Genomic DNA, 24,431 nt, shown 5'->3' with positions numbered 1-24,431 from the left:
ACTTTGGCCACAGGAAAAGACCCTGATTCTGGGAAAGATTGAGGGCAGGAGGAGAAGGGGATGACAGAGGACGAGATGGTTGGATAGCATCACCGACCCAATGGACATGAGTTTGAGCAAGCTCCAGAAAACAGTGAAGGACAGGGAAGCCTGGCCTGCTGCAGTTCATGGGATTGCAAAGTGTGAGACACAACTGAGCAACTAACACTTTCACTCTTCGTAGTAAGATATGCTGGTAAAAATTCTCTCATCTTTTACACAGTTGAAAACTTTTTAAAATTTTATGTTTATCTTTGAAGGAAACTATCACTGGATATAGAATTCCAAGTTGACAGGTTTCTTGTTTTATATTATTTTCCCCTTAGCAGTTTAACAATGTTGTTCCATTATTTTCTGGCTTCCATTACTTCTGGTGATATGTCAAAATTGCTCCTTTGATGGCAGTGTGCCTCCTACCTCTACTCCAGATGCTTTCACAATTTTCTCTCTCTGATCTAAAGAACTAATGGGCAGAATTCAAAGCAACCACAGACGCCAAAGAGTAGTGAGGGAATTCCTAAAGCAGATAGCCAGAGAAAGAGAATCTTATATTCCATTCACCTAAGATAAATGAACCAACCTAAGATTTGAACTGCTAAGAAATGATTTTCAGTTTTTATCCAATCAACTAATTACCTGCTAAAACAGAAATGTCAACACTTTTTGAAGGAACACAGTTGAATTCAGAGTTAATACAACACAACATTTCCAATGTCCAGGATACAATCCAAAATTACTTAACAGAAATAACAATCAGTAGAGACAGATTATAAGATGAACCCAGATACTGGAATTAGCAAACAAGTAATTATCATTACTATTATCAATGATGTAAAGTGAAAAATTATATGATAAAATAGGTCTCCATAGAAAAACAGAAATAATAATAAAAAAGACCCAAATAAGAATTTTAGAACAAAATATGGTATCTGAAATTAAGTATTAAACTGGACAGATTTAACAGGAAAATGGACACAACTGAGAAAAGAGTAAACCTGAAGATAGATCAATAGAGTGTATCCAATTTAAAGAACAGGTTTAAGAAAAAGTACACAGCCTTGGAGGCTTACTGAACAATATCAAATGGTCTAACATATGAGCAATTAAGAGTATCAGAAAAAAGAAAGTGATTACAAAATTTCCCAAACTTAGCAAAAGACAGAAATACAGATCTAAGAAGTTCAGCAAATCCCAAGCAATATAAAATGAGAAGAACACGTCTAAGCAACATGACTGCCAAACTGCTGAAAACCAAAGATAAAGTGAGAATCCTGAAAACATTCAGAGAAAAGCGACACATTACATACAGGAAAAGAACACTTCAAATTATCAATGACTTCTTATCAGAGAATCCGACACCAGAAGGCAGAAGAATAACATCTTTAAAGTATGGACCAAAATTACCTGTCAAACCAGAACTCTGTAAACAGAGAAAATGTCCTTTAAAAATTAAGACAAAATAAAGACATCTTTAGATAAAAGAAAACTGAGAGCAGACATTCAATACAAGAAATGCAAAGGAAGTTCATCAGGTTGAAGAGAAACAATACTAGATGGAAGCACAGATTTTCTGAAAGGAAAGAAGAGCATCAGAAATGGTAAGTGCGTAAATATATAAAAGACAATTTTCCTTTTAATTTTTTGGAAATAAGACTATTCAAAGCAAAAGTTAAAACACTGTTTTGTAGGGCTGATAATTACATATATGTAACACATGAGACAGTTATAGCACAACGATAGGATAAGAAATGAATGGACCCAAATTAATACATTTGCAGTTGAAGCAGTGTTTTTACAACCCAACCCAATGGGTTGGTTCTCCATCAGGAAAAATATACATAGCATATACTAACAGTTATAATCTCGAAGGGGAGCTGAGCAAAAGCCAGGTTTTGGAGAGCAGGGAAATGATTTGAAAAGATTCACTAATATGTGCCTTCAATCATGGAAGTCTGGCTAAATCCGTGGTGAAACCCAAGGCTTACACAGGAGATTCTAATCGGAAGAGAAGTAGGGACAAAAGCCTTGTTGTTTATGGAAGCCTATGAATCCAAACTAGCAAGTGGCTTTGCTGACAGCATTAGATCAAAGAACAACAGGCCAAAATTCATGTTAGCACAATTAGTTATGTGTACCTGTATTAGTGAGCTATTGCTACAGCTATGCTACTGTGTTTGGGAGGTCTCTAGGTCCTATGGTTCACTATGAAGACTCACAGAAATCAGCATAGAGCTGTACTCATTGCTATGATTTATTGCAGCAAAAGAATGCAGAGCACTATTAGGAAGTAAAAAGACCCTTGAGGAGAAGTCCAGAGGAAACTATGTTCAAGCTTCTAAGAGTCCTCTCCCAGGAGTCACACAGGATGCACTTAATTACCCCAGCAACAAGTTGTGACAACACATGTGAAAGGTTGCCAACCAGGGAAGCTCAGAGAGACTCAACACCCAGCGTTTTTACTGGGAGCTGGTCATGCCAGCATTCTCTGCCTCAGTTCAGTTCAGTCTCTCAGTCGTGTCCGACTCTTTGCGACCCCATGAATCACAGCACGCCAGGCCTCCCTGTCCATCACCAACTCCCGGAGTTCACTCAAACTCATGTCCATCGAGCTGGTGATGCCATCCAGCCATCTCATTCTCTGTCGTCCCCTTCTCCTCCCGCCCCCAATCCCTCCTAGCATCAGACTCTTTTCCAGTGAGTCAACTTGTCGCATGAGGTGGCCAAAGTATTGGAGTTTCAGCTTTAGCATCAGTTCTTCCAATGAACACCCAGGATTGATCTCCTTTAGAATGGACTGGTTGGATCTCCTCACAGTCCAAGGGACTCTCAAGAGTCTTTTCCAGTAGCTGTCCCAAAATCTAAGTTCCCAAAAGCCAGCCAAGCGTCAACCTTGAAAGCAGTCTCAAGGATAGCAGCTTAGGCTTGCTACGTTAACTCTTTTCTACACAACTATATAACAAAGAACTAGAAAAGTCTCAGTATGTTAAAACAATGAACATTAATTTTCACTTGGTGGTGCTAGGCCGAACTTCAGGTTTTGTACTGGGTTCCAAGTCTGTTCCACATACCTTCATCATTCCAAGAACTGTGGCTTCTGTAGTCATGTTCTTCTCATGGCAGGTGGCCGAAATACCAGACAGCAAGCTAAATCATGCAAACTCTTTTATGATCTCTGCTTATATCACACCTCAACATTCTGTTTGCTAAAGTCAGTAATATAGCTAAGACCAACATTAGTGAGATGAGAAAATATCCATCTACTCTAATAGGGAGAAAAGGGTAGGAATGCACATATTCCTTATGGAGAGGTTTTAAATAATTGGGAAAAACAATCCAATATACCACAGTGCCTTAGGGATCCTGCCAAACTGAGAGGGAAAGTGAGGCTGGAAGCATCACCTGATCACCTTTGAAAATGATATTTCTTAGTTTGTTCATTAGTTTAGGCCCACACCTCTGCCCAAAAGAGCCTTAAAGCAGACAAGAAAGAACATGCGATTTTAGCATTATTCTATGCAAGCTCTTTGAAGTGAAGTGAGAGTGTCAGTCTCTCAGTCATGCCCGGCTCTTTAAGACCCCATGGATTGCAGCCCGTCAGTCCATGGGATTCTCCAGGCAAGAATACTGGAGTGGGTTGCCATTCTCTTCTCCAGGGGATCTTCCCAACCCAGGATTGAACCTAGGTCTCCCGCATTGCAGGCAGATTCTTTACCATCTGAGCCACATGGAAGCCATGCACGCTCTTTAGCAAAATAAAAGAAATAAAACTAATAATCACTAACATTAATGCACGCTTACCATATGTCAAAAGTATTATATGCATGATTTCATTTACCCCTTGGTTGATGTCATTATTATTCCCATGTTAGATATGAGGAAACAGAGGCCAAGAGACTTGCCCAAGGTCCTAAAGCTTGTAAGTGGTGAAGCCAGGATTTGAATCCAGGCAGCCCAGATCTAGACCCTGTGCTTTTAATCAGTCCGTTCGTTCGTCCGTTCTGTCGCTCAGTCGTGTCCAACTCTTTGCGACCCCGTGGACTGTAGCCTACCAGGCTTCTCCGTCCATGGAATTCTCCAGGCAAGAATACTAGAGTGGGTTACCGTTTCCTTCTCCAGGGGATCTTCCCGACCCAGGGATCGAACCCGGGTCTCCCGCATTGGAGGCAGACGCTTTAACCTCTGAGCCACCAGGGAAGCCCCAGTAGGACACTGTAAATGGAATGCTTTGGCACACATGCCAGATTACAGTGCTTCAGTAACGGAGTATAAAAGTGTGCTCAAAACATGGAAGCACCACAAAATTTGCACATGATTCACAGGGGTTTAGGGAACTAAGATATAATTTGTAAGAACAGAAATTTTTATCCTATACTACTAAAATACTAAGAAAACTTGACTTTTTCCTCACAGCAACAGGTCAATATGCCACAAAGTTCAACTGTTTAATTTCAATCTTATTTAAATTCAAATATTCTCTGTCTTTGAAGAACTGCAAATGAATACATTGCACTGCTCAAAACAACCTTTCAAAGTTGCTAAGACACCTTGCCTTTCTATTTTCTGGACTGGATAAAAAAAAAATCTGATACACGTACCATTTCCTTGATTCTGTAAAGTCCATGTTTTCAGTCAAGAAAAATGATCACAAAAACTTTCCATTTTCACTAACTAAGTATATTCAAGACTGTGTTCAATAAACAAATTAACAACTAAGAAGTTTCTTCTTTATTAAGCAAGAATTTTATAATGCAAATATACTTTTGTTACATGCAGAGTTGCTAGTCCCTCCCTCTATGGTTATGGGGCTGTGCATTTTAATTACAGACCTTCATTTCTCTTTGATTGTTTTTTGAGTTTAATGAACAATGAAAGTAGTGTACTGCTTATCAGAAATCACTAAGGATTGAATGTGAAAAGGCATGTTCCTGCAATAAGCAATAGTCCGCCAAGTGTCTCATTTGAAGATGAGTCAATGCTGCTATAGGAGTTAAACTCTTGGGTCTGCCTGATAGAGTAGATTAAGAACCCATTGTGGGGAATTTAGAGGTTTCCCAATAACACAAAACACTTTCTAGATGTACTCAGGCTGTAAAATACAAGATATATAAGAGAGAACATTTCTATCTTCAAAAAAATACACCTACCAAAAACAAACTAAAGGTTGAAAATGAAAATTAAAAAATGGACGTTGCCAAATGCCAACTATTTGAAAATAAGTTTGAAATGGTGAAGTATAATATCTTCATCCAAACATAATGAGGAGATACACACTGTATTTTTCCATAATGCCCAGGGCATTTGGAACTAAGGAAGAGTTACCCAGAGAAAGAGGAAGGTGCTTAGTTCAAGTGTTTTGTTTTTGTTTTTAAATAATTCCTCACTTTTTCTGCCAGTTTTCCAAGTACTTTGCCACTTATCTAAAAAGTGTGATTACTCTCATTTGTGAGAATTACAAAATCAGGAGCTCTAAATGGATTTATCAGATTCTCCAGAAGAGAGAACAGTGATACAATGGAAAGCAGGATCTGTGGCAATCTGCATTTACAGTAAAGCCAAATTTCAAATATTTTAATGGAAAAAGAATCATATATGTCTCTTTATAGTAAGTATAAATATTTATCATATCAAATTATCCATATAATCTAATTTTAACAAATGAATTTTTTCCATGGGAAATATTTCAATATTATTAGAATGATTTTTAATAAAATTAAAGTTTCACTCTGAACGATATTAATTACTATATGAATCCTGAGTGGACTCAAGACTAAACGGCCAATCCTATTTTCAGTTATCACTTTAAATCTTATACTCTACTATTCACTGTTAATGAAGATTTGGGGAAAAAAAGAAGTAATTTCTTAAACTCAACTTCAATGTAATTAACAAAGTGCATATTTATTCATAAAAATCCATGAAAAAACTTAATATACAAGAGAAGACTTTCTTTTAAGGAGTAACATTCTTCAGAAAAACTCCCAAATAAGGTAAGGTATTCCTCCCAAGATGTCAGAGCCAAAACCTAAGCACAGGAAAGTCCTTAAAGGACATCCAGGGCAAGCTCCTACCCATTATGTAGAAATTCCTGGCACAGCATTTATAACAAGTAGTTTTCCAGAGTCTGCATGAATGCTTCCAATGGCTGAAAGGTAAGGTTTACTATCCACAGTCTCGCCTGTGCTACTGCAGGTGAACTCTGATTGTGGAAAAGTTCTTGTTGATAAGTAGAAATGTATATTCTTAAATTTTCAACCCACTCAGTCTAGTTCTAGCATCCATAAGCACCTCAAATTCCAATCCTTCTATTCCCTAATTGGAAGTAGCTGAGAACGCCACATTGAGAACATCACGGCAAGTGTTATCCCTCTACTCTGATTCAAAGAGAGCGTAGGAGGAGAGCAGAGACGTGACAGAGCAATGAAAACGGAGATGGAAGACGACCAAGCATGTTCAGATTCAGCAAACATAGATATAACCCAAGACTACAAAGATAATGTGTGTATGCATGGATTTGTGTTTGTATATATGTGAGTATATACATATATATATACTTGTATATACACATATAGGTAGTATATACACATATACAAGCTTCCCTGGTGGCTCAGTTGGTAAAGTCTCCGTCTGCAATACAGGAGACTGCCTGCAAGAGACCTGGGTTTAATCCCTGGGTCAGGAAGATCCTCTGGAGAAGGAAATGGCAACCCACTCCAGTAATCTTGGTTGGGGTATCCCATGGACAAAGGAGCCTGGTGGTTCCATGGGGTCAGAAGAGTCAGACATGACTTAGCAACTAAAACATCACTACCATGTGTGAGTATATTACTGTTCATGCATGTATGTAATACGTGATGTATGTGTATGAGAGTGTGTGAGTGTATGTGTGTAGGTATATATGTGTATGTTTATGTATGTGTGTGCACACATGTACGTGTGTATAAAATTCCAAGTCAGCTAACAAGAAATTTTTCAAGCTATGTTCAATGAGGAAATGCAAACATGGGTTTTTAGGATATTATTTTTGACAAGAATACCAAATACACACAGCTGCTAAGCACTGCAGGAGTTGTTGACAGACTGGAGAGGGTGAAAGGGATTCAATAACCTTATGTTTACATTACATAAAAATATGGCTATTTCAAAATGTCTAAATAATTAAATGTTAAGCCTATTATCTAGACATTTGCTATCAACTAGATCAAGAAATTCCCAATGACTAAATAAAAATCAACCAGATCACTCTACTGGGTCTCTTTCCTCAAGTTTCTGACAGAATCTGTGGCAGGGCAGGTACAGGCAGCCATGCTGTACCTTCCTGACTATGGGTCAGGATTTAGCCTCCAGTCCCTCTGCCCATCTCTAGGTCTCAGAGAACTTAAAAGCAGCAACTCCTCATAAGAAGTCTGGGGTGCCCGAAGGTAAATCTGGCCCCCAATGGCAAGATGTTCCATCATTAAAGAAGAGCTCAAATATGCTGATTAGACTTCAAGACAAGAATGAGAACAAACATACAGAAATTTTTTCCTCAAACACAGAAACAAAATAAAAGAGGATCTGGGTAAATTGTCAGGATATTGAGTTGGTAGAATGCAATCTAGAATGAACCAAATGTTACTAAATTTTATTCACCAAAAAGAATAAAACTATATCTAATAAAGTAAAATAATAAGCCTATACAAACAATTTTAGGTATCATAAAATTGGAAATGACTAACTACTGTAATAGTAATTTTTGAAGTAATACATAAACCCATTCCAAATTGTATAACCTGGTAAAATACATACATTTTTTTTATTGTGACCCATTAGCCAAATCTGGCATACCACCTGTCTCTGTAAAGTTTCTCTGGAACATTCATTTGTTGTCTATGCCTGTGTTCATGCTATAACATCAGCGTTGAGAAGTTGTGACAGAGACTATTAGGGCCTACAAAGCCTAAAATATTCACTATTTGTGATAGGAAAAGTTTGCAGACCCCTCCCTTATATAATCACAGATCTTAAAATAAGCATCTAGGCCACATCACTAAATCATGCTAGTTTCAAGCTTTACTTTCTTTATCACGCAGGTCTCTTTTGTTATAAACCATTACAATCCAATAACAAAAAAGAGTTGCAAAAATGTTCCAAGAGTTGTGAAGGTATTTGACAGTTTGGAGAAATGAAACAATTGTTTTTCCTACCTGTTTTGTTGGTTCTTCCTACCTGTTTTTCTTCCTCTTCATCTGAAGAGTTACTGACATCAGGGACATTTTGGCTGGGGTGGTAAGCTTTCAACTCCTCTTGCCCAGACCTGCTGTCTCTTTGGTCTGTTGTGCTTTCCTCATCACTTTCTGGGTTATTTTTCCATTCTTTCATCATTTCTAACACATTGGTTGGTCTCGCTGAAGAAAGTGTATTGCCCTAATATTAAATGATGAATTTTTAGTGTTATAAACAGTTTAAAAAATTGAAAACTCTTACATATTTTAGTAATAAAATCTCACAAATTCACTAAGTCACACAGAAAAATTATAATGTTGAATAAACAGCAAAACTTCTGATGCCCTTTTGAGAATACTCCTTGAACTGACATATCTCAGACCTCTTCACTAATACTTTTACAATATACCAAAATTTAGGGGTGGGAGAATATTCAGTTTTAAAAGAATAATACAGCATGCTTGTACAAAAGAACACTAGATAGGGCAAGTCCCTGGAATCCAAAGACCCCCTTACAGCTCTGTTCTTAGAAAATTAATAGAGAAACTGAAAGAATGAAAGAAGTTGTCCAAAGTCTACTGGGTCCAACACTAAGAGTAAGCCTGTGTGTATGTACATGTGTGTTAGTCGCTTGGTGATGTCCAACTCTGTGACCCCATAGACTGTAGCCCACCAGACTCCTCTGACTGTGGAACTCTACAGGCTAGAATACTGGAATGGGTTGCCATTTCCTTCTCTAGGGGATCTTCCCTACCCAGGGACTGAACCTGGGTCTCCTGTATTGCAGGCAGATTCTTTACCCTCTGAGTTACCAGGGAAGCCCTATGGGTAAGTCTATACAACATCAGAATGTCTATGTAAAAAATCTAAGTTCAGCTGATTAGTCTGATATTATATCCAAGAATAAAGATGCTTGACTTGAAAGCTCTTAGCTGACTGGAAGTTTTAGATATAATGTGATTTTTTGATTATAATGTATTCTATGCACTGTTTTGGAGAAGGAAATGGCAACCCACTCCAGTGTTCTTGCCTGGAGAATCCCAGGGACGGGGGAGCCTGGTGGGCTTCCGTCTATGGGGTCACACAGAGTCGGACACGACTGAAGTGACTTAGCAGCAGCAGCATGCACTGTTTAATTCCAGATATGAACAGCTCATACCAAAATTAACCACTTAATATTAGCTATATTTTTCTCAAATAAAATATTCCATCTAATGCCAGGAAATGCACGAATGCAGTCTCACAGGGCTCCTGCTAGACCAGGTTTGCCTTAAAAATTTTTGCTCCCAATTCAGACTAGCAGAGAAAGTCTGGACAAGAAGTTTGGATCACATTTAGATTAAAAACAGGAAGTTTAGGCGTGAGCACAACTATGGCATGATTCTAGATTAATTTGACATGTGAATGGATTGAAGCATTAAGCAACAGGGATACAGAGTAGTATATAGCCAGGTACTTTAGGGGCAGCCGTCTGAGAACACTGTGGAGGATTCGCTGCTGCTGCTGCTGCGTCACTTCAGTCGTGTCCGACTCTGTGTGATCCCACAGACAGAAGCCCACCAGGCTCCCCCATCCCTGGGATTCTCCAGGCAAGAACACTGGAATGGGTTGCCATTCACAGAGCTTAATAAATTCAGGGTTAAAGACACAGACAGATACAAAGTATGCAATAGTAGTAACTAAATGAGGATCATTATGCAATTCACTCCCTGTAGTTCTTCAACGTTATCCTTTTTAAAGAAGATCTATATTCTTACCACTTTCACAGCATCCTACTTTTGGTTGCACTTCTGCAGCCTCTACCCACTGACTCCCAGAATACCCTTACCATGTCTTCTGCCAACCCCTAGCCTACACTTCTTTCGAGGCTTAAGTTCTCTGTTAAGTATCCCAGAACTTCCAAAGATGTCAGCAACTTAAATGAAGCACAGATGAAGACTCAGAGACCAAAAAGGAACTGAAATTGTTTAGAACAGCAGATCGTTTCAGAGTTCTCATATGAATGATTTCTGATCTCCAGGGTTCTGTCAACAGCCCTGCTTTACCCCAATGATTCATCTGGCCTCTATTATAACTTCCTGGCTTCACTGAAACCTTGGACACTAATCACAGTGTCCAGGCTCCTAGAATACCAGTACACAAAACTTTGCCTTGAACTTCAATCTCTCACTAGAAAGCAGAGATAATCTGACACATCTAGGTCTGTAATCCTAGTCCTCAACTGCCCTTCCCTGATAAACTCTCCACAAGTTAACTCTCTGGATCCACAGTAGTTATTGATGGTGCTTACCCAACATTCCTGTCATCAAGGCACATATTAGAATCTTGCCTCTCTACTTCTTTTGACATGACCATATGACTTGTTTTGACCAGTGAAAACGTGATTTGAAATAGTGCGTATCACTTCTAGACAGAAACTTTGAAAACCTGTGGTTTACACGTTCTCAATACCTGCATTAGTAACAACAGAAGCACAGACAGAGTTCCCTCAGCCTGAGTCCCTGAGTGAAGACAAAGTGAAACAGAACTCGCTCCCATCCTCCAAGCCAGTGTGCCAAGGAAGGCAGCAAGAACACTGAGATCTGAGAGTCGTTTGTTACCACAGCATAATGTAGCCTGTCCTGATATAGGTAGGTAGAAGATTAAAATTTACATTCTGTGAGTCACCTCCAAAAAGCCCAACAGAATGAGCTCACTGTACAGTCAGCATACCCAACAAAACTGTAATTACTACAGAAATCATATGCAATCAGTACCATGTGAAAGCCAATTTATTTAGGCAGTATTGGCTTTGCACAGCCCTGATATGCATGAATTTCAGTCATTATGAATTAGTTAAATAGTATCAGTCACCCAGCAACACAGTTCAAATTTTAGTCACTATGGTACATTAACTATCATTGCATAAAGTTCAAACTTCACTGCAAGCTCTTCAACACACAGTCACCGTGTAAATTACAGATATGCATCATCAGTGACCAGTCATGTCTGTTGGTGACTGGACACCATCCATTTGCTACTTACTTCACACACAGACAGCACTGTGTGCAGTTGTGTTGCCTCCTTGTCTCCCAGGTAATTTGCCAACAAAGATGAAATTGCAACAAAGAAACTACAGTGATAATACTGGAAGTAAAATCTGAATCACATGTCAATGGAGTAATAGAAGAAATAGCTGACCATGAGAGTGCTGACACTGTCACGGAAAGAACCCAGATGTGCAACCAAAGGAACTCAGTGAGGCAAACTGAGCAGCACAGATGAGGGAGGATGAAGACACTGCAGAGAGTATGGTGCCCACAAAAAGAAAGTTAAAGAATTTTCAGAGACATTTTGTGACACTGGAAAGACAAAGGATACCATGTTACAAGTTAATCCAAGCTTGTCAAACACTATGACAATTTGCCAAGGCATAAAAAAGATATTTCCCTCTGTATTATAAGAAGGCAAGCATTCTTTAAACTAATCTTGGTAAGTTTTTCACCAAAAAATAAGATATTTTAATTCTCAATATTTCTAATGCTTTAAATTACAGTGCAAAAAAAAATTAGCTTTACTTTTGTCTCATTCCCTATATTTATTTATAACTAACAGTTAGGGAGTTTTTTAATATTTAACAAAAAATTTTAAGGGCATGGATCATAATTTTTCCCATTGATTCTTAAAATTATTTTTCACAGCTGCAATATACACTATTTTTATGGTTCTGCACTATTGTGCAAAGCAAGAACTACCTGTACTATCTTGAACCTGCATTTCTAGCAATCTTTCAAACGCTTGGTTTACATACATATATACACACATACACACATACCCAAGAGCTTGGTGACTGACACACTACAAGTCTAAAGTCGAGTACCTTTGTATTCAAAGAAATGATCCTATTTCTTATTTCAAAGAGACTGGGGAGAAGAGCAGAAGATCCAGAACAGGAACATTATCCCCTCAAAAACACTCTACTATTTATGAAATTTTAACTATTTGCTTCCTATATTTGCTTGTGATAGCAAACAGGGCACAAACAGTGGTATGGACTCCACACTTTCCCTCTTGTCTAAAGTCCATCCAATAACTTACTAGGCTCCCTATTTCCTGCTTGCTAGCAGTTGAAGGAGAAACTGCTTCAAATACTTGCACTGATCAGATGAATAAGTGGCCCAGGGCTGCGTGTCATGAGCCTTCTAGGCTCAAGAGAAATTATACATGAATCAACCAAATAAAAATTGGGATAATGTTAGGGTAGACACTGCAGATTGTAGAGATACCTCACCATCAGAACAGTAACTTCTGAACTCCCTTTATTGGCTGTGTTCAGGGAGTCACACCCCAAACTCATCAACCATGAAACAGTGAATGGCAAGAATGCAGCAGTAATAGGCTGATAATCTGAGGCTATCATAAGTAGAAAACCAACCTTTTGGTTAACAAATTTCTACTTGTTTAACTAACAGCTTGAGATTATTTTATTTTGAAAAGCTAGAAAGCTGAACACTCATAGGGGAGAAGTTTGGTCAAATACCAATATTTGGACTTGTAAGCAGGTCCTACAAATATAGACCCAAGCACACATCCTCCTTTTCAAGGATAGAGCCTATCGGTATTTTGTAAATAATAAATACTTAATACGTATTTTTAAATGAATGAATGATATGTATGAGTTGGGATCAGATGGTATAAAACATAAAATAAGCTAAGCTAAAAGGAAACATTCTGGGACTTCATAGTCTTTATTTTCTACTTTTCATAAATAGCTAGAACACTTTGTAATGTTCTGAGGGATAAAATTTTTTCAATAGGAAAATGGAAGGCTGCTGCAGCTACTTAGTTGCTCAGTTGTGTATGACTCACTGCAACCCTATGCACTGTAAACTGCAAGGCTTCTCTGTCCATGGGATTCTCCAGGCAAGAATACTAGAGTAGATTGTCATTCCCTTCTCCAGGAGATCTTCCCGACCCAAGCACTGAGCCCAGGTCCTCCCACATTTCAGGCAGATTCTTTACCACCAGGAAAATGGAATAGTCACTTAATTAAAAAGCACATAAAAGGATGCTCAACTTTACAAAATTAATAAAATCCAAATCAAAACAATGAGTTACCAATTTATACCTAATAGATGGACATAAATTTAAGTTTGATGATTCTCTTGGTGAGGGTGTGGGGAAACAGGTTTCTCATTTACTTGCTTTTTATGGGAGGATTAGTCAGTCAGTACCATCAAAATGTGTAAAGCACACTCTCACAGACCAGTAGTTCAACTTTTAAGAATTTATCCTACATGCTGACACAGTATACAGACATATATTTACAAGAACATTTGTTGCACCGTTGTTTGTAATAGAAAAGACCTGAAACAGTTTAAATATTTCATATTCAGAAGGGAAAAATAATAGTGTATCCATGGTTTTGGATACAATGCTGCTTTTAAAAAATAAGGAAATCGTCCCAAATTACATTCGATGAAAAAGAAAAGTTTGTGTAATATAAATCCATTTGTGAAAAGTGGATACAAAAAAATATACAGAATGTATTTAAAAGAACACATAAGAGATTTAACAATGGTTATCTTTAATAAGAGGGAATGAGGGAATAGAGGAAGGAAGTTACTTTTCCTGCTTTGTTTACCATTTAAATCATTTACCAAGGGTAATGGCAACTATTATATGACTAATAATTAATATAAATTATATAGGAAAAGAAATAATGTAAGTCATAGGACTGATGGCACCCAATAAAATCACTAAACATGCCCTAATGGGTCTCAGTGAGTCCAAGGCAGCAGTGGAGAAAAGTAATAACGGATCACTAAAGTAAGCAAGTTTTTCCTAACAGTCACCTCAGTGATTTTGTTTTCACAAGTAGAACAAATAATGAAAATAGACAAGGTTGGTGTTGATACTCCTGTTCTTTAAGAGAAATTGAGTAATTTACCCTTATACCAAAAGTGCATTTCTAATTGTCTGCCAAGAGTTTCTAGCTAGAGGTGCTGCTGAGCCTTCAATACTGTAATGTATACTTGAAAGCTGCTAAGAGGATAGATCTTTAAAGTTTCTATCACAGTAAAAACATTAATCTATGTGAGGTGATGGATGTATTAACTGAACTTATTGTGATTATCATTTCATAATATATATATAAAATCATTGTTGTACATCTTAAATTTATATAATATTATATGTCAATTATATCTCAATAAAGCTAGAAAAATGAAAACAGATTCAATATATTCCAAACTAACATTCTTCGGACTGGAGTATGTAGTGTGTACCTGCCTGTATAAGAAGACTTCATATGGTCTGTGGGGGCAGGGATAGTTTGCAGGGAATCAGTTTCAAGACGCTCAATTTCTAATGATCTCTTCTTTTTCATAAGACACCTGCTTGAGCAAGGATATGCAATAATTCTTTTCATGTTCATTTCTTAAGTCACCTTCTTATAATGCTTGTTACTGTACATATATTTATTTGTGTGTGTATGTGACGAAGGCTTCCATCTAAAATATGTAACCAACTTCTATAAATCAATACATTTAAAAAAGAAATAGAAAATGGGAGAAAGACTTGAACAGACATTTCATAAAAAAAGATATTCAAAAGGCCAATTAACATAAATAAATTAGCATAAACATGAAACATGACTAATTTCATTTGTCATTTGGGAAACACAGATTAAAACCACAATGAGATACCATTATATATCTACCAAAGTATCTAAATTAAAAACACTAACAATACCAAGCATTGGAGAAGATGGGGAGCAAAACTAGAACTCTCACACCATTGCTGGTGAGTGGCACAAAGTGAACTTAGGAAAAAGGAACAAAAGAACTTTCTGGTGGGGGTGGAAATGTTCTGTATTTTGTTCCGGGCAGTGGTTACACAAAGGTATACATACATAAAAATTCATCAGCTAAACTCTTAAAATCTGTGTATTTCACAGTAAGTAAATTATATCTTAACAAAACTATGATATACATATACAATGCAAATGCAATCAAAATTCCTCTTTTCGCAATCCTAAAATTTATGGTGAAGTATAAAGGGTCAAAAATAGCCAAAGCTTTTTTGAGTATTTTGCTGTAACAGAAATTAAGACTATTTAGTTAGCACAGTGTGATAATGATATAGTAGTAAGCAAACTGACCAGTAGAATAAAATAGAAAGTGTGGAAACATATCCATACATGTTTGGAACATTTATGACAGTGGTAGTATGATGCATCAGTGGAAAAAAGGAGAGATTATTCAATAACTGGAGTTCAAATAAATGGCTGTCCCTATGAAGAAAAAGAAATTGGGTTCCTATCTCACATGGTAGACAAAAGTCAACTTCTAATCAGTGTATGTACATCAATATGAGGAAATAAATTTTTATGATATTTAGTCTCCTGACCTAAATTATGGTATATATTTACACTTGAGTTTTTCTTCAATGTTTTCCCACAAAATTTCATAACTTTCCTCCAAGAGGTCTTACAAATCTAATGCTGCATTTCTAGAAATTATAAATTTGTGAATACAGTTTTACATGTCTTCATTTTTTTTTTTTTGCATTTTATATTGTTGGCTGCTAGTGAAAAGAAGTGCAATTGACTTTGCATATCAATCTTCTTTTCCCCAGTTTTACTGAGGTATAATTGGTATACAAGGCTTCCAGGTGGCACAGTGGTAAAGAATCCTCATGCCAATGCAGGAGGCGCAAGAGATGTGGGTTTGATCCCTGGGTCAGGAAGATTCCCTGGAGTAGGAAACGGCAACCTGCTCCAGTATTCTTGCCTGCAGGATTCCATGGACAAAGGAGCCTGGTGGGCTACAGCCCATGGGTCACAGAGTTGGACATCACTGAATGAGCACACACACAAAGTTGGTATATAACACTGTGTAAGTTTAAGGTGTACACTGTATCGATTTGACACTCTTATTGATGTACGGGGACGACAGAGAATGAGATGGCTGGATGGCATCACCGACTCGATGGACATGAGTTTGAGTGAACTCCGGGAGTTGGTGATGGACAGGGAGGCCTGGCGTGCTGTGATTCATGGGGTTGCAAAGAGTCGGACACGACTGAGCGACTGAACTGAACTGAACCATCCTTAAATCCAGCCATCTTTCTCAGCTGTCTTATTACTATAAGAGTTTGTCTAGTCATTTGTATATTACTGCAAATAATAAAAGTTTTATTTCTGCTTTCCGATTCTCATGACTTCATTTTCCTTGTCTTAGACAAAGATCAACAACATTGAAAAAACTACTAGAAGCTGATTTCCTGACTAGCTTTTTATTTAAAGAAAATGCTTCTCACATTTCCCATTTAAAATTATATTTGCTGTAATCTTTTATCAGGTTAAGGACGCTTTCTTTCATTCCTAAGTAAATTAGGACTGTATGTTGGGTCTTACTACAAGTATTTTCTTTGAAATGATGATATCTTTTCTCCTTTAATATATTAATGTAGGAATTTATATAGATTTTTTTCTGAAATTAAACCATCATTGTATTTTAGGGAAAATCCAACATGATTATGACCTATTTATAAGCACAGTTGAATCCAACTTCCTAATATTTTGTTTAAGTTTTTGGATCTATATAAATAAACAAAATGGTTCTTTTTCATAGGTTTGCTTTTTACTGGTCTAATTTTCTTATACTAGAATATACATAATTAATATGCTGCCTAACTTTTTAGATTTATTAGGAAACAGTTGGTGGTGCTATTCCTGTATCTTTTTAATCTTTATCCTTTTAATTTTTGCCTTATCTGCAGCTGTATTCCTTTTTTCCTGTGAAATATTATTTTTGTCTTCTTTTTATTTCTTATTTTTGCCAAAAGTTTATCTATTTGTTGGTCTTTTCAAAGAATCAAATGTTGGTCTTACTGATCTTCTCTTTTCTACTTTTGCTTTCTATTTATTTTCATCCTTAGGTTTATTTTTCCTACTATTTGCGTATATTCTGTTGGGATATTTCCCCAAAATTTTAAGTTGGATATGTAGTTCCCTTTAGCCTTTCTTCTTCCCAATGTACATACATTCAGTTCAGTCGCTCAGTCGTGTTTGACTATCTGCGACCCCATGAATCACAGCACGCCAGTCCTCCCTGTCCATCACCAACTCCTGGAGTTCACTCAAACTCATGTCCATCGAGTCGGTGATGCCATCCAGCCATCTCATTCTCTGTCATCCCCGTCTCCTCCCGCCCCCAACCTTTCCTAGCATCAGAGTCTTTTCCAGTGAGTCAACTCATCGCATGAGGTGGCCAAAGTACTGGAGTTTCAGCTTTAGCATCAGTCCTTCCAATGAACACCCAGGATTGATCTCCTTCAGAATGGACTGGTTGGATCTCCTTGCAGTCCAAGGGACTCTCAAGAGTCTTCTCCAGCACCACAGTTCAAAAGCATCAATTCTTCGGTGATCAGCTTTCTTCACAGTCCAACTCTCACATCCATACATGACCACTGGAAAAACCATTGCCTTGACTAGACATTAGGTGATATTAATAAATTTCTGCTGAAACACATTTTTACTGTATCCACAGGTATTGATATGTTGTATTTTCATTACCATTCAATTCTAGAAATTAAAAAGTTTTTCTCATTAGGATCTATTTTTTTAACCCATGACTTATCTAGAAGCAAGTGATTTAATTTCCAAATATATGCAGTATTTAATCTCATTTTGATTAACTTTCAATTTAATTGTGTATTATTAGAGAACATAATCTGTGAAATTTATTAAGGCTTGCTTCCTTCCTGGTTAGATTAATTCTGGTAAATGTTCCTTCCATGTGTGGTTAAGAAAAATGTATATTCACTAATTGTTAGATGCAGAATTGTATGTGTCCACCAAAATAAGCTTGTTAATTGTATTGTTAAATATCCTTACTTCTGTTTTCATATGCTTCACATATTAGTAATTGAGAGAAGTGCATTAAAATCTCCCACTATGGTGGTGAATTTGCCAATTTCTCCATAGAATTTTGTCAATTTTTGATATATATTTTTGAGATTACCTTATTAGTTGCATGTGTTTAAACTTATACATTTTGTTTGGATTGAACTGTTATCATTATACAGTAATCTTCATTATTTCTAATGATGATGATTTGATTGTAGCAAGGTATATTTCAGTTCAGTTCAGTTCAGTTCAGTCGCTCAGTCGTGTCCGACTCTCCGCGACCCCATGAATCACAGCACGCCAGGCCTCCCTGTCCATCACCAACTCCCGGAGTTCACTCAAACTCATGTCCACAGAGTCCGTGATGCCATCCAGCCATCTCATTCTCCGTCGTCCCCTTCTCCTCCCGCCCCCAACCTTTCCCAGCATCAGAGTCTTTTCCAGTGAGTCAACTCGTCGCATGAGGTGGCCAAAGTATTGCAGTTTCAGCTTTAGCATCAGTCCCTCCAATGAACATCCAGGATTGATCTCCTCCAGAATGGACTGGTTGGATCTCCTTGCAGTATAAGGGACTCTCAAGAGTCTTCTCCAACACCACAGTTCAAAAGCATCGATTCTTCGTAAGGTATATTTAATTGATATTAATTCAGTTACTCAGGCTTTTTTGTCATTGTTTGCCTAGTGTGTTATTTTCCACTCTTTCTTTCAATATTTCTGTGCCCTTATGCTTCAAATGGGCTTCCTGTAAATAGCACTTAGCTAGAAATTTAAAAATTCAACCTGACATTATGTCTTTTAACACCCATTAACTTATTTGAAATTGTTTATACTATTCAAGTTTATTACAACTTGTCCCACTCTGTACGTTTTTTTTTTTTAATCCTTTACGGCTTTGAAAATCTGTTGTCTACATCTTCCAGTTTAGCCCCCTCTCATGTACCAATGTTCTCTCTCCTTTGTCAGTGCTTATCATGTGTATATTATCTCACATTTTAAATCTGGGTTATTATGAATATACTGTGTCCTCTTCTTTGGTCTTTCTCTCTTTTCTTCTTTGGACACCAACAGACTTTACCAAGGTACTTAAATACTCTTGGTACACACAGCTCTTACAGTATCTACTGAATTTCTCTGACCTATTAACTATTTCTACAAGTGTTTTAAATCTATGACTTATGTGGCAAACCTGAAGCTTTGTATACTTAACAATACTTTTTATCATTGCCTTTCACTTGAATGACAATGTCAATGGATATAAAATTCTAAGTTTAAATGTTTTTCCTTTAATACATTTAGAATCATTACTCCATTTACACATGCATCCAATAATGCTGCTAAAAAGATGTCAAGGTTGAGAATTTTCTGTTTTTGATGCTCTTAAATCTTATTATGTCTATTTTGTCAGTTTTTCCTTCTCTCTCCTATCTGGTAGTCTATCATTATTTAAAGCTGAAGTCTTTTTTCTTTAATTCTGATGAATTATCTCTATTATTTTTAAAAGATTTCCTTCTCCCCATTTTCACTTTTTTGCCTGAGATTACTATTACATGAATCTTGTAACTTTTACTTTCAACTCCACACAGCTTCATTTTTGCTTTTCAGTATGTTTATCTTCATCTGTTCCCTTCTATAAAGTTCTATTAAAGTTACATAATCTGATCATCTAGTTTTTTTAATTCACTCTTCATTTGCACCCACTTCACTACTTATCCTATATAACTCCATCTCTGTCAACTATTATACCTAAATGGTTCCACTTGGTTCTGTTTTACCATTTCATTTCTTGCTTCATATTATTAACATCTTCACTTCTCTCTTTTAGCATGTTCACTTTGTTGACTTCTAAAGTCTGGGTCTGTCTATTCTAAACTCTCTTAACGGTGTGTGAAACGTGGCCTGTAAGCTCACACTCCTTGGGGAGTACTAGCTCTTCAGGAAAACAGACCAGAACCAGATCTTCAGCCCCAGGAACTCAAAAGCTAGGCACCAAAAATCTGCCCCCACCAAGCAACTCCTCAGTTCAGGATTTCATAATCAACCTTCTCTTCCAAGGAGAAGTCACCTTAGGAGGAGGCACTTCTAAAACTATAATCTACCTATCCTCGCAGGTGGAGGCCAACAGGTAAGTCATTGATTTAGACCCAGTAATTCCCACCCATTTTCCTTAGCTTCTCACTAAGGAAAGCTTCCGATTTTATTACTTCTGATCCCCGCGACAGAACAAGCACCAGTATCCCAAGGCAAAGAGCGAGGCAAAGGGAGAACTTGGGCTGTCTTTGTCTTCCGATTTTTACTTTCTGCCCTGGTTGTACTCTCACCCACTATACGTGCCATCTCAAAATAGCCCTTTATCTTCCTAGGGGTATCACTATTCTCTGAATCCTGTTATCATGAGGTTTCTCTCTAAAGTTACTCTACGTTTAATCCTCAGAAAAGATGCAGCTGTTCAGTCACTCAGCTGTGTCCAACTCTCTGCAACCGCATGGACTGCAGCATGCCAAGCTTCCCTGTCCTTCACAATCTCCTGGAGCTTGCTCAAACTCATGTCCATTGAGTTGGTGATGCCATCCAACCATCCTGTCCTCTGTTGTCCCCTTCTCCTCCTGCCTTCTATCTTTCCCAGCATCAGGGTCTTTTCAAATGAGTCAGTTCGCATCAGGAGGCCAAAGGATTGGAGCTTCAGCTTCAGCACCAGTCCTTCCAATGAATATTCAGCACTGATTTCCTTTAGGATTGACTGGTTTCATCTCCTTGCAGTGCAAGGGACTCTCAATAGTCTTCTCCAACACCACAGTTCAAAAGCATCAATTCTTTGGCACTCAGCTTTCTTTATAGTCCCACTCTCACATCCATAGCTTTGACTAGATGGACCTTTGTTGGCTAAGGAATGTCTTTGCTTTTTAATATGCTGTCTAGTTTTGTCACAGCTTTTCTTTCAAGGAGCAAGCGTCTTTTAATTTCATGGTTGCAGTCACCACCATCTGCAGTGATTTTGGAGCCCAACAAAATAAAGTATGTCACTGTTTCCACTGTTTTCCCATCTATTTTCCATGAAATGATGGGACTAGATGCCATAATCTTAGTTTTCTGAATGTTGAGTTTTAAGCCAGCTTTTTCACTCTCCTCTTTCACTTTCATCAAGAGGCTCTTTAGTTCCTCTTCACTTTCTGCCATTAAAGTGTTAAAGTGGTATCATCTGTGTTTCTGAGGTTGTTACTATTTCCCCCAGCAATCTTGGTTCTAGTTTGTGATTCATCCAGCTTGGCATTTCATGTGATGTACTCTGCACAGAAGTTAAATAAGCAGGGTGACAATTTACAGCCTTAATGTACTCCTTTCCCAATTTTGAACCAGTCTGTTGTTCCACATCCATTTCTAATCCATTTCTAATGGATAATTCCACATCCATTTCCACATCCATTGCTTCTTGTCCTGCATACAAGTTTCTCACTTAAGTAGTTTTTATAATCCACTAAAAGGAATAATAGCTCTCTTCTTAAAAACCTAATAGTACTATTACTACACTACTTACTTTATATGAATACATGTTTTATATATTATAGTATATAATAAACATATAATATAAGTATATAATAATATTTAGAGAACATTTATATATTTTATAGTGTATATTTTATTACATAACACATATAATATATACAGTACATTTTTATATGCTTTTTAAAAATATATATATGTATATTAAGTGAGGTGAAACTTGCTCAGTCATGTCCGACTCTTTGTGACCCCCATAGACTGTAGCCCACTAGGCTTCTCTATCCATGAAGTTTCCCAGGCAAGAATACTGGAGTGGGTTGCCATTTCCTTCTCCAGGAGATCTTCACGACCCAGGGATTGAACCAGGGTCTCCTGTATTACAGGAGGACTTTTGCACACACACATATCAAATACGCATTCTCTGCCTGTGTTTTTCTTTAATCCCTCCACTAGGGTGTGGGCAACCTGTAGGAAAGGACTATGCCAGACTCATCCTTGTGTCCTCCACAGTACACAGTAGTTATTCAATAAATATTTGTTTGAATTATTATGTACCAATAATTGAATATTGAGTAAATGCCCATGATTCCTGGTTCATGAGCTTCTTTTTAACATAATTTTAAAAAAAACTTCATTAAAGAGGGCTTCAAAATCATATTCATATACATAAGATAATTCATAATTTAAGAGTAACTAAATATAGTAATATAAAGGTTAGAGCCTTAAAATATTTAGGATGAAAATATCCAGTTCAGTTCAGTTCAGTCGCTCAGTCATGTCCGACTCTCTGCGACCCCATGAATCACAGCACGCCAGGCCTCCCTATCCATCACCAACTGCCGGAGTTCACTCAAACTCATGTCCACAGAGTCGGTGATGCCATCCAGCCATCTCATTCTCGGTAGTCCCCACGGTAGCAAAAAAACACCCAATAATTAGTTAGGTATCAGAAAATTTCAATTCTTTTACATAAAGTGCACAGGCTAAAGGTCAAAAGCTAATAACTAAAACCTGACTAACAATTTGTAAATTAGTGAACAAGGGCCTGTTCAAACATAGGAAAGAGTGTTCTGAAATTAGACCCTACACTTCATTATAAGAGCTTTGTAAAGTGTGACTATAAAGCAAAGTACACTGTAATTTGTGGTGAATTACTCAAGGGAGAGACTCTTTTAATCATCTTTGCACCCATACAGTACCTTATGAATTAAAAAAACACTTGTTAAAATCAACATAGACATTTAAATGACTGTTGTCCCATTTAAAATAAGCCACTCTGCAAGACTGACACACTATAATAATAATTCCTTCTTTCAAAGAGCATGCAATTGTTCTTTACTATCTATGGCAGGAAGTTAAAACTCTTTAGTCTGGGATTCAAGGGCCCTCACAATTTTCCTTCCTTTTCTAAAAGTCTCATTTCCCACTGGCAGATAAAATGCTTACATTTTATCTGCCAGTCAAATTAAACTTCCTGATTTCACACTCACTTGCCTCTGTACCTCTCTGGTCATTTGGCAATCTCTTATGTCATTTATCATTTTCTTCCTTGCATTATACCTTATACATAGCTTGTTTCCCTTATTATATTGTAAATTCCTCATGTCAGAGACTAGGTCCTATATGTCTTTAACTGAATTTCATTACCTAGCACAAGGCATGGTACATGGCAGGCACCAAAAAAAAAAAAAATCTGTTGAAGGAATTATTGAATAATACCAACAGTACTCAAATCTGGAAACTGCTTTTTGACAAGCCATAGAAGAAAAATGTTTCATTAGTTTATAGCAAGGTTCTTAAATATAAGCAGGCATTGAAAGTACCAGGGAAACTTGTTAAATGTGCAAATTCTTGGTGTTAGTTGTTACCAGGGGATTGAATACCAAGGGGCAACTGTAACTATCTAACAAGGAATGAACTCCTGAACTACTGTTGGGAACAAAGAGGGCAAAAAGAAAAAAAGGATAAAGAGGATAACAGGCGTACTCCTGGTGTCATCATCAAACTCTCCCTTTGTAGGAAAGTCATTTATTGGCTGTTTTTCCTTGCATCTGACCTTGGACTTTTGAAATCAGGATGACAATATCTGTTTAAGACCCATTCACTTAAATGCACATAGGGAAGCAATGATTATTTTTCTCAGAATACTTTTCAGATAGGTACTGTATTTCAAAATGCACAATATAAAGACTAAACCATGGAAACTTTTTATCCAATAAAGCTCTTTGAAAAGCATGTCACTATTCGTCCAGTATTGGAAGATAAGCTCTGGTTATAAAGCGGTAAGGAACTGAGAGAACTAACATGTCCTCTTTAGATTATTTCAAACAGAGGACATGAATTACAGGAAGCGAGACTTCAAGTGGTTAAGAAGAAAAGAGTTTTGCCTTTCAGAAGTTTACAAAATGCCAGTATTCTAAACTTCATATACTGAACTCCTCAGGATAGTCCGATATAGTACACGCTATCTGTCACTTCTCTATCCATTTGGCAAAGACGACATAGAGACAAATTGTTACAGAGGCTCAAAAATGGAGACTTCTGGAAAAATGACCAAAGCCAGAAATAAAGTTTCACTAATTAGAAAACAAATAATTAAATGGCCAAACGCGAATGTTGTGTGATGCTGAAAAGAGATAGATTTCTAAAGCACACCATCTGTTTTACAGTTTTTTTACTTTGCTCTACTACAAATCTACTCAGTTGTTTTGCAATGATCTAGCTGCTAACTCATTTGCACAATTACTTTAGGCCAGAAATACTTATTGCACAGAATCATTTGAGAGTTCAACACATTCAT

General features: G+C 37.2%; 1 protein-coding gene across 2 annotated transcripts in view; it reads right to left on the bottom strand.

Moving 5' to 3' along the window:
- STK33 (serine/threonine kinase 33) overlaps positions 1-24,431 on the bottom strand; it is a 185,404-nt gene that overhangs the window by 9,463 nt on the left and 151,510 nt on the right. Inside the window, exon 12 of one of the 2 annotated variants that reach the window (XM_055423426.2) lies at positions 8,245-8,442. In XM_055423426.2, coding sequence (XP_055279401.2) covers positions 8,245-8,442 — 198 coding nt within the window. Of the gene's footprint in view, positions 1-8,222; positions 8,443-24,431 lie in introns of both variants that reach the window. The other variant, XM_055423427.2, reaches the window with a different exon arrangement.

This window comes from Moschus berezovskii, chromosome 14, assembly GCF_049115385.1.
Source record: "Moschus berezovskii isolate FMDL1 chromosome 14, NW_MosBer_1.0, whole genome shotgun sequence".
Taxonomy (NCBI): domain Eukaryota; kingdom Metazoa; phylum Chordata; class Mammalia; order Artiodactyla; family Moschidae; genus Moschus; species Moschus berezovskii.
The sequence above is the reverse complement of the archived record's forward strand: the minus strand, read 5'-3'. Positions and strand labels throughout refer to the sequence as shown.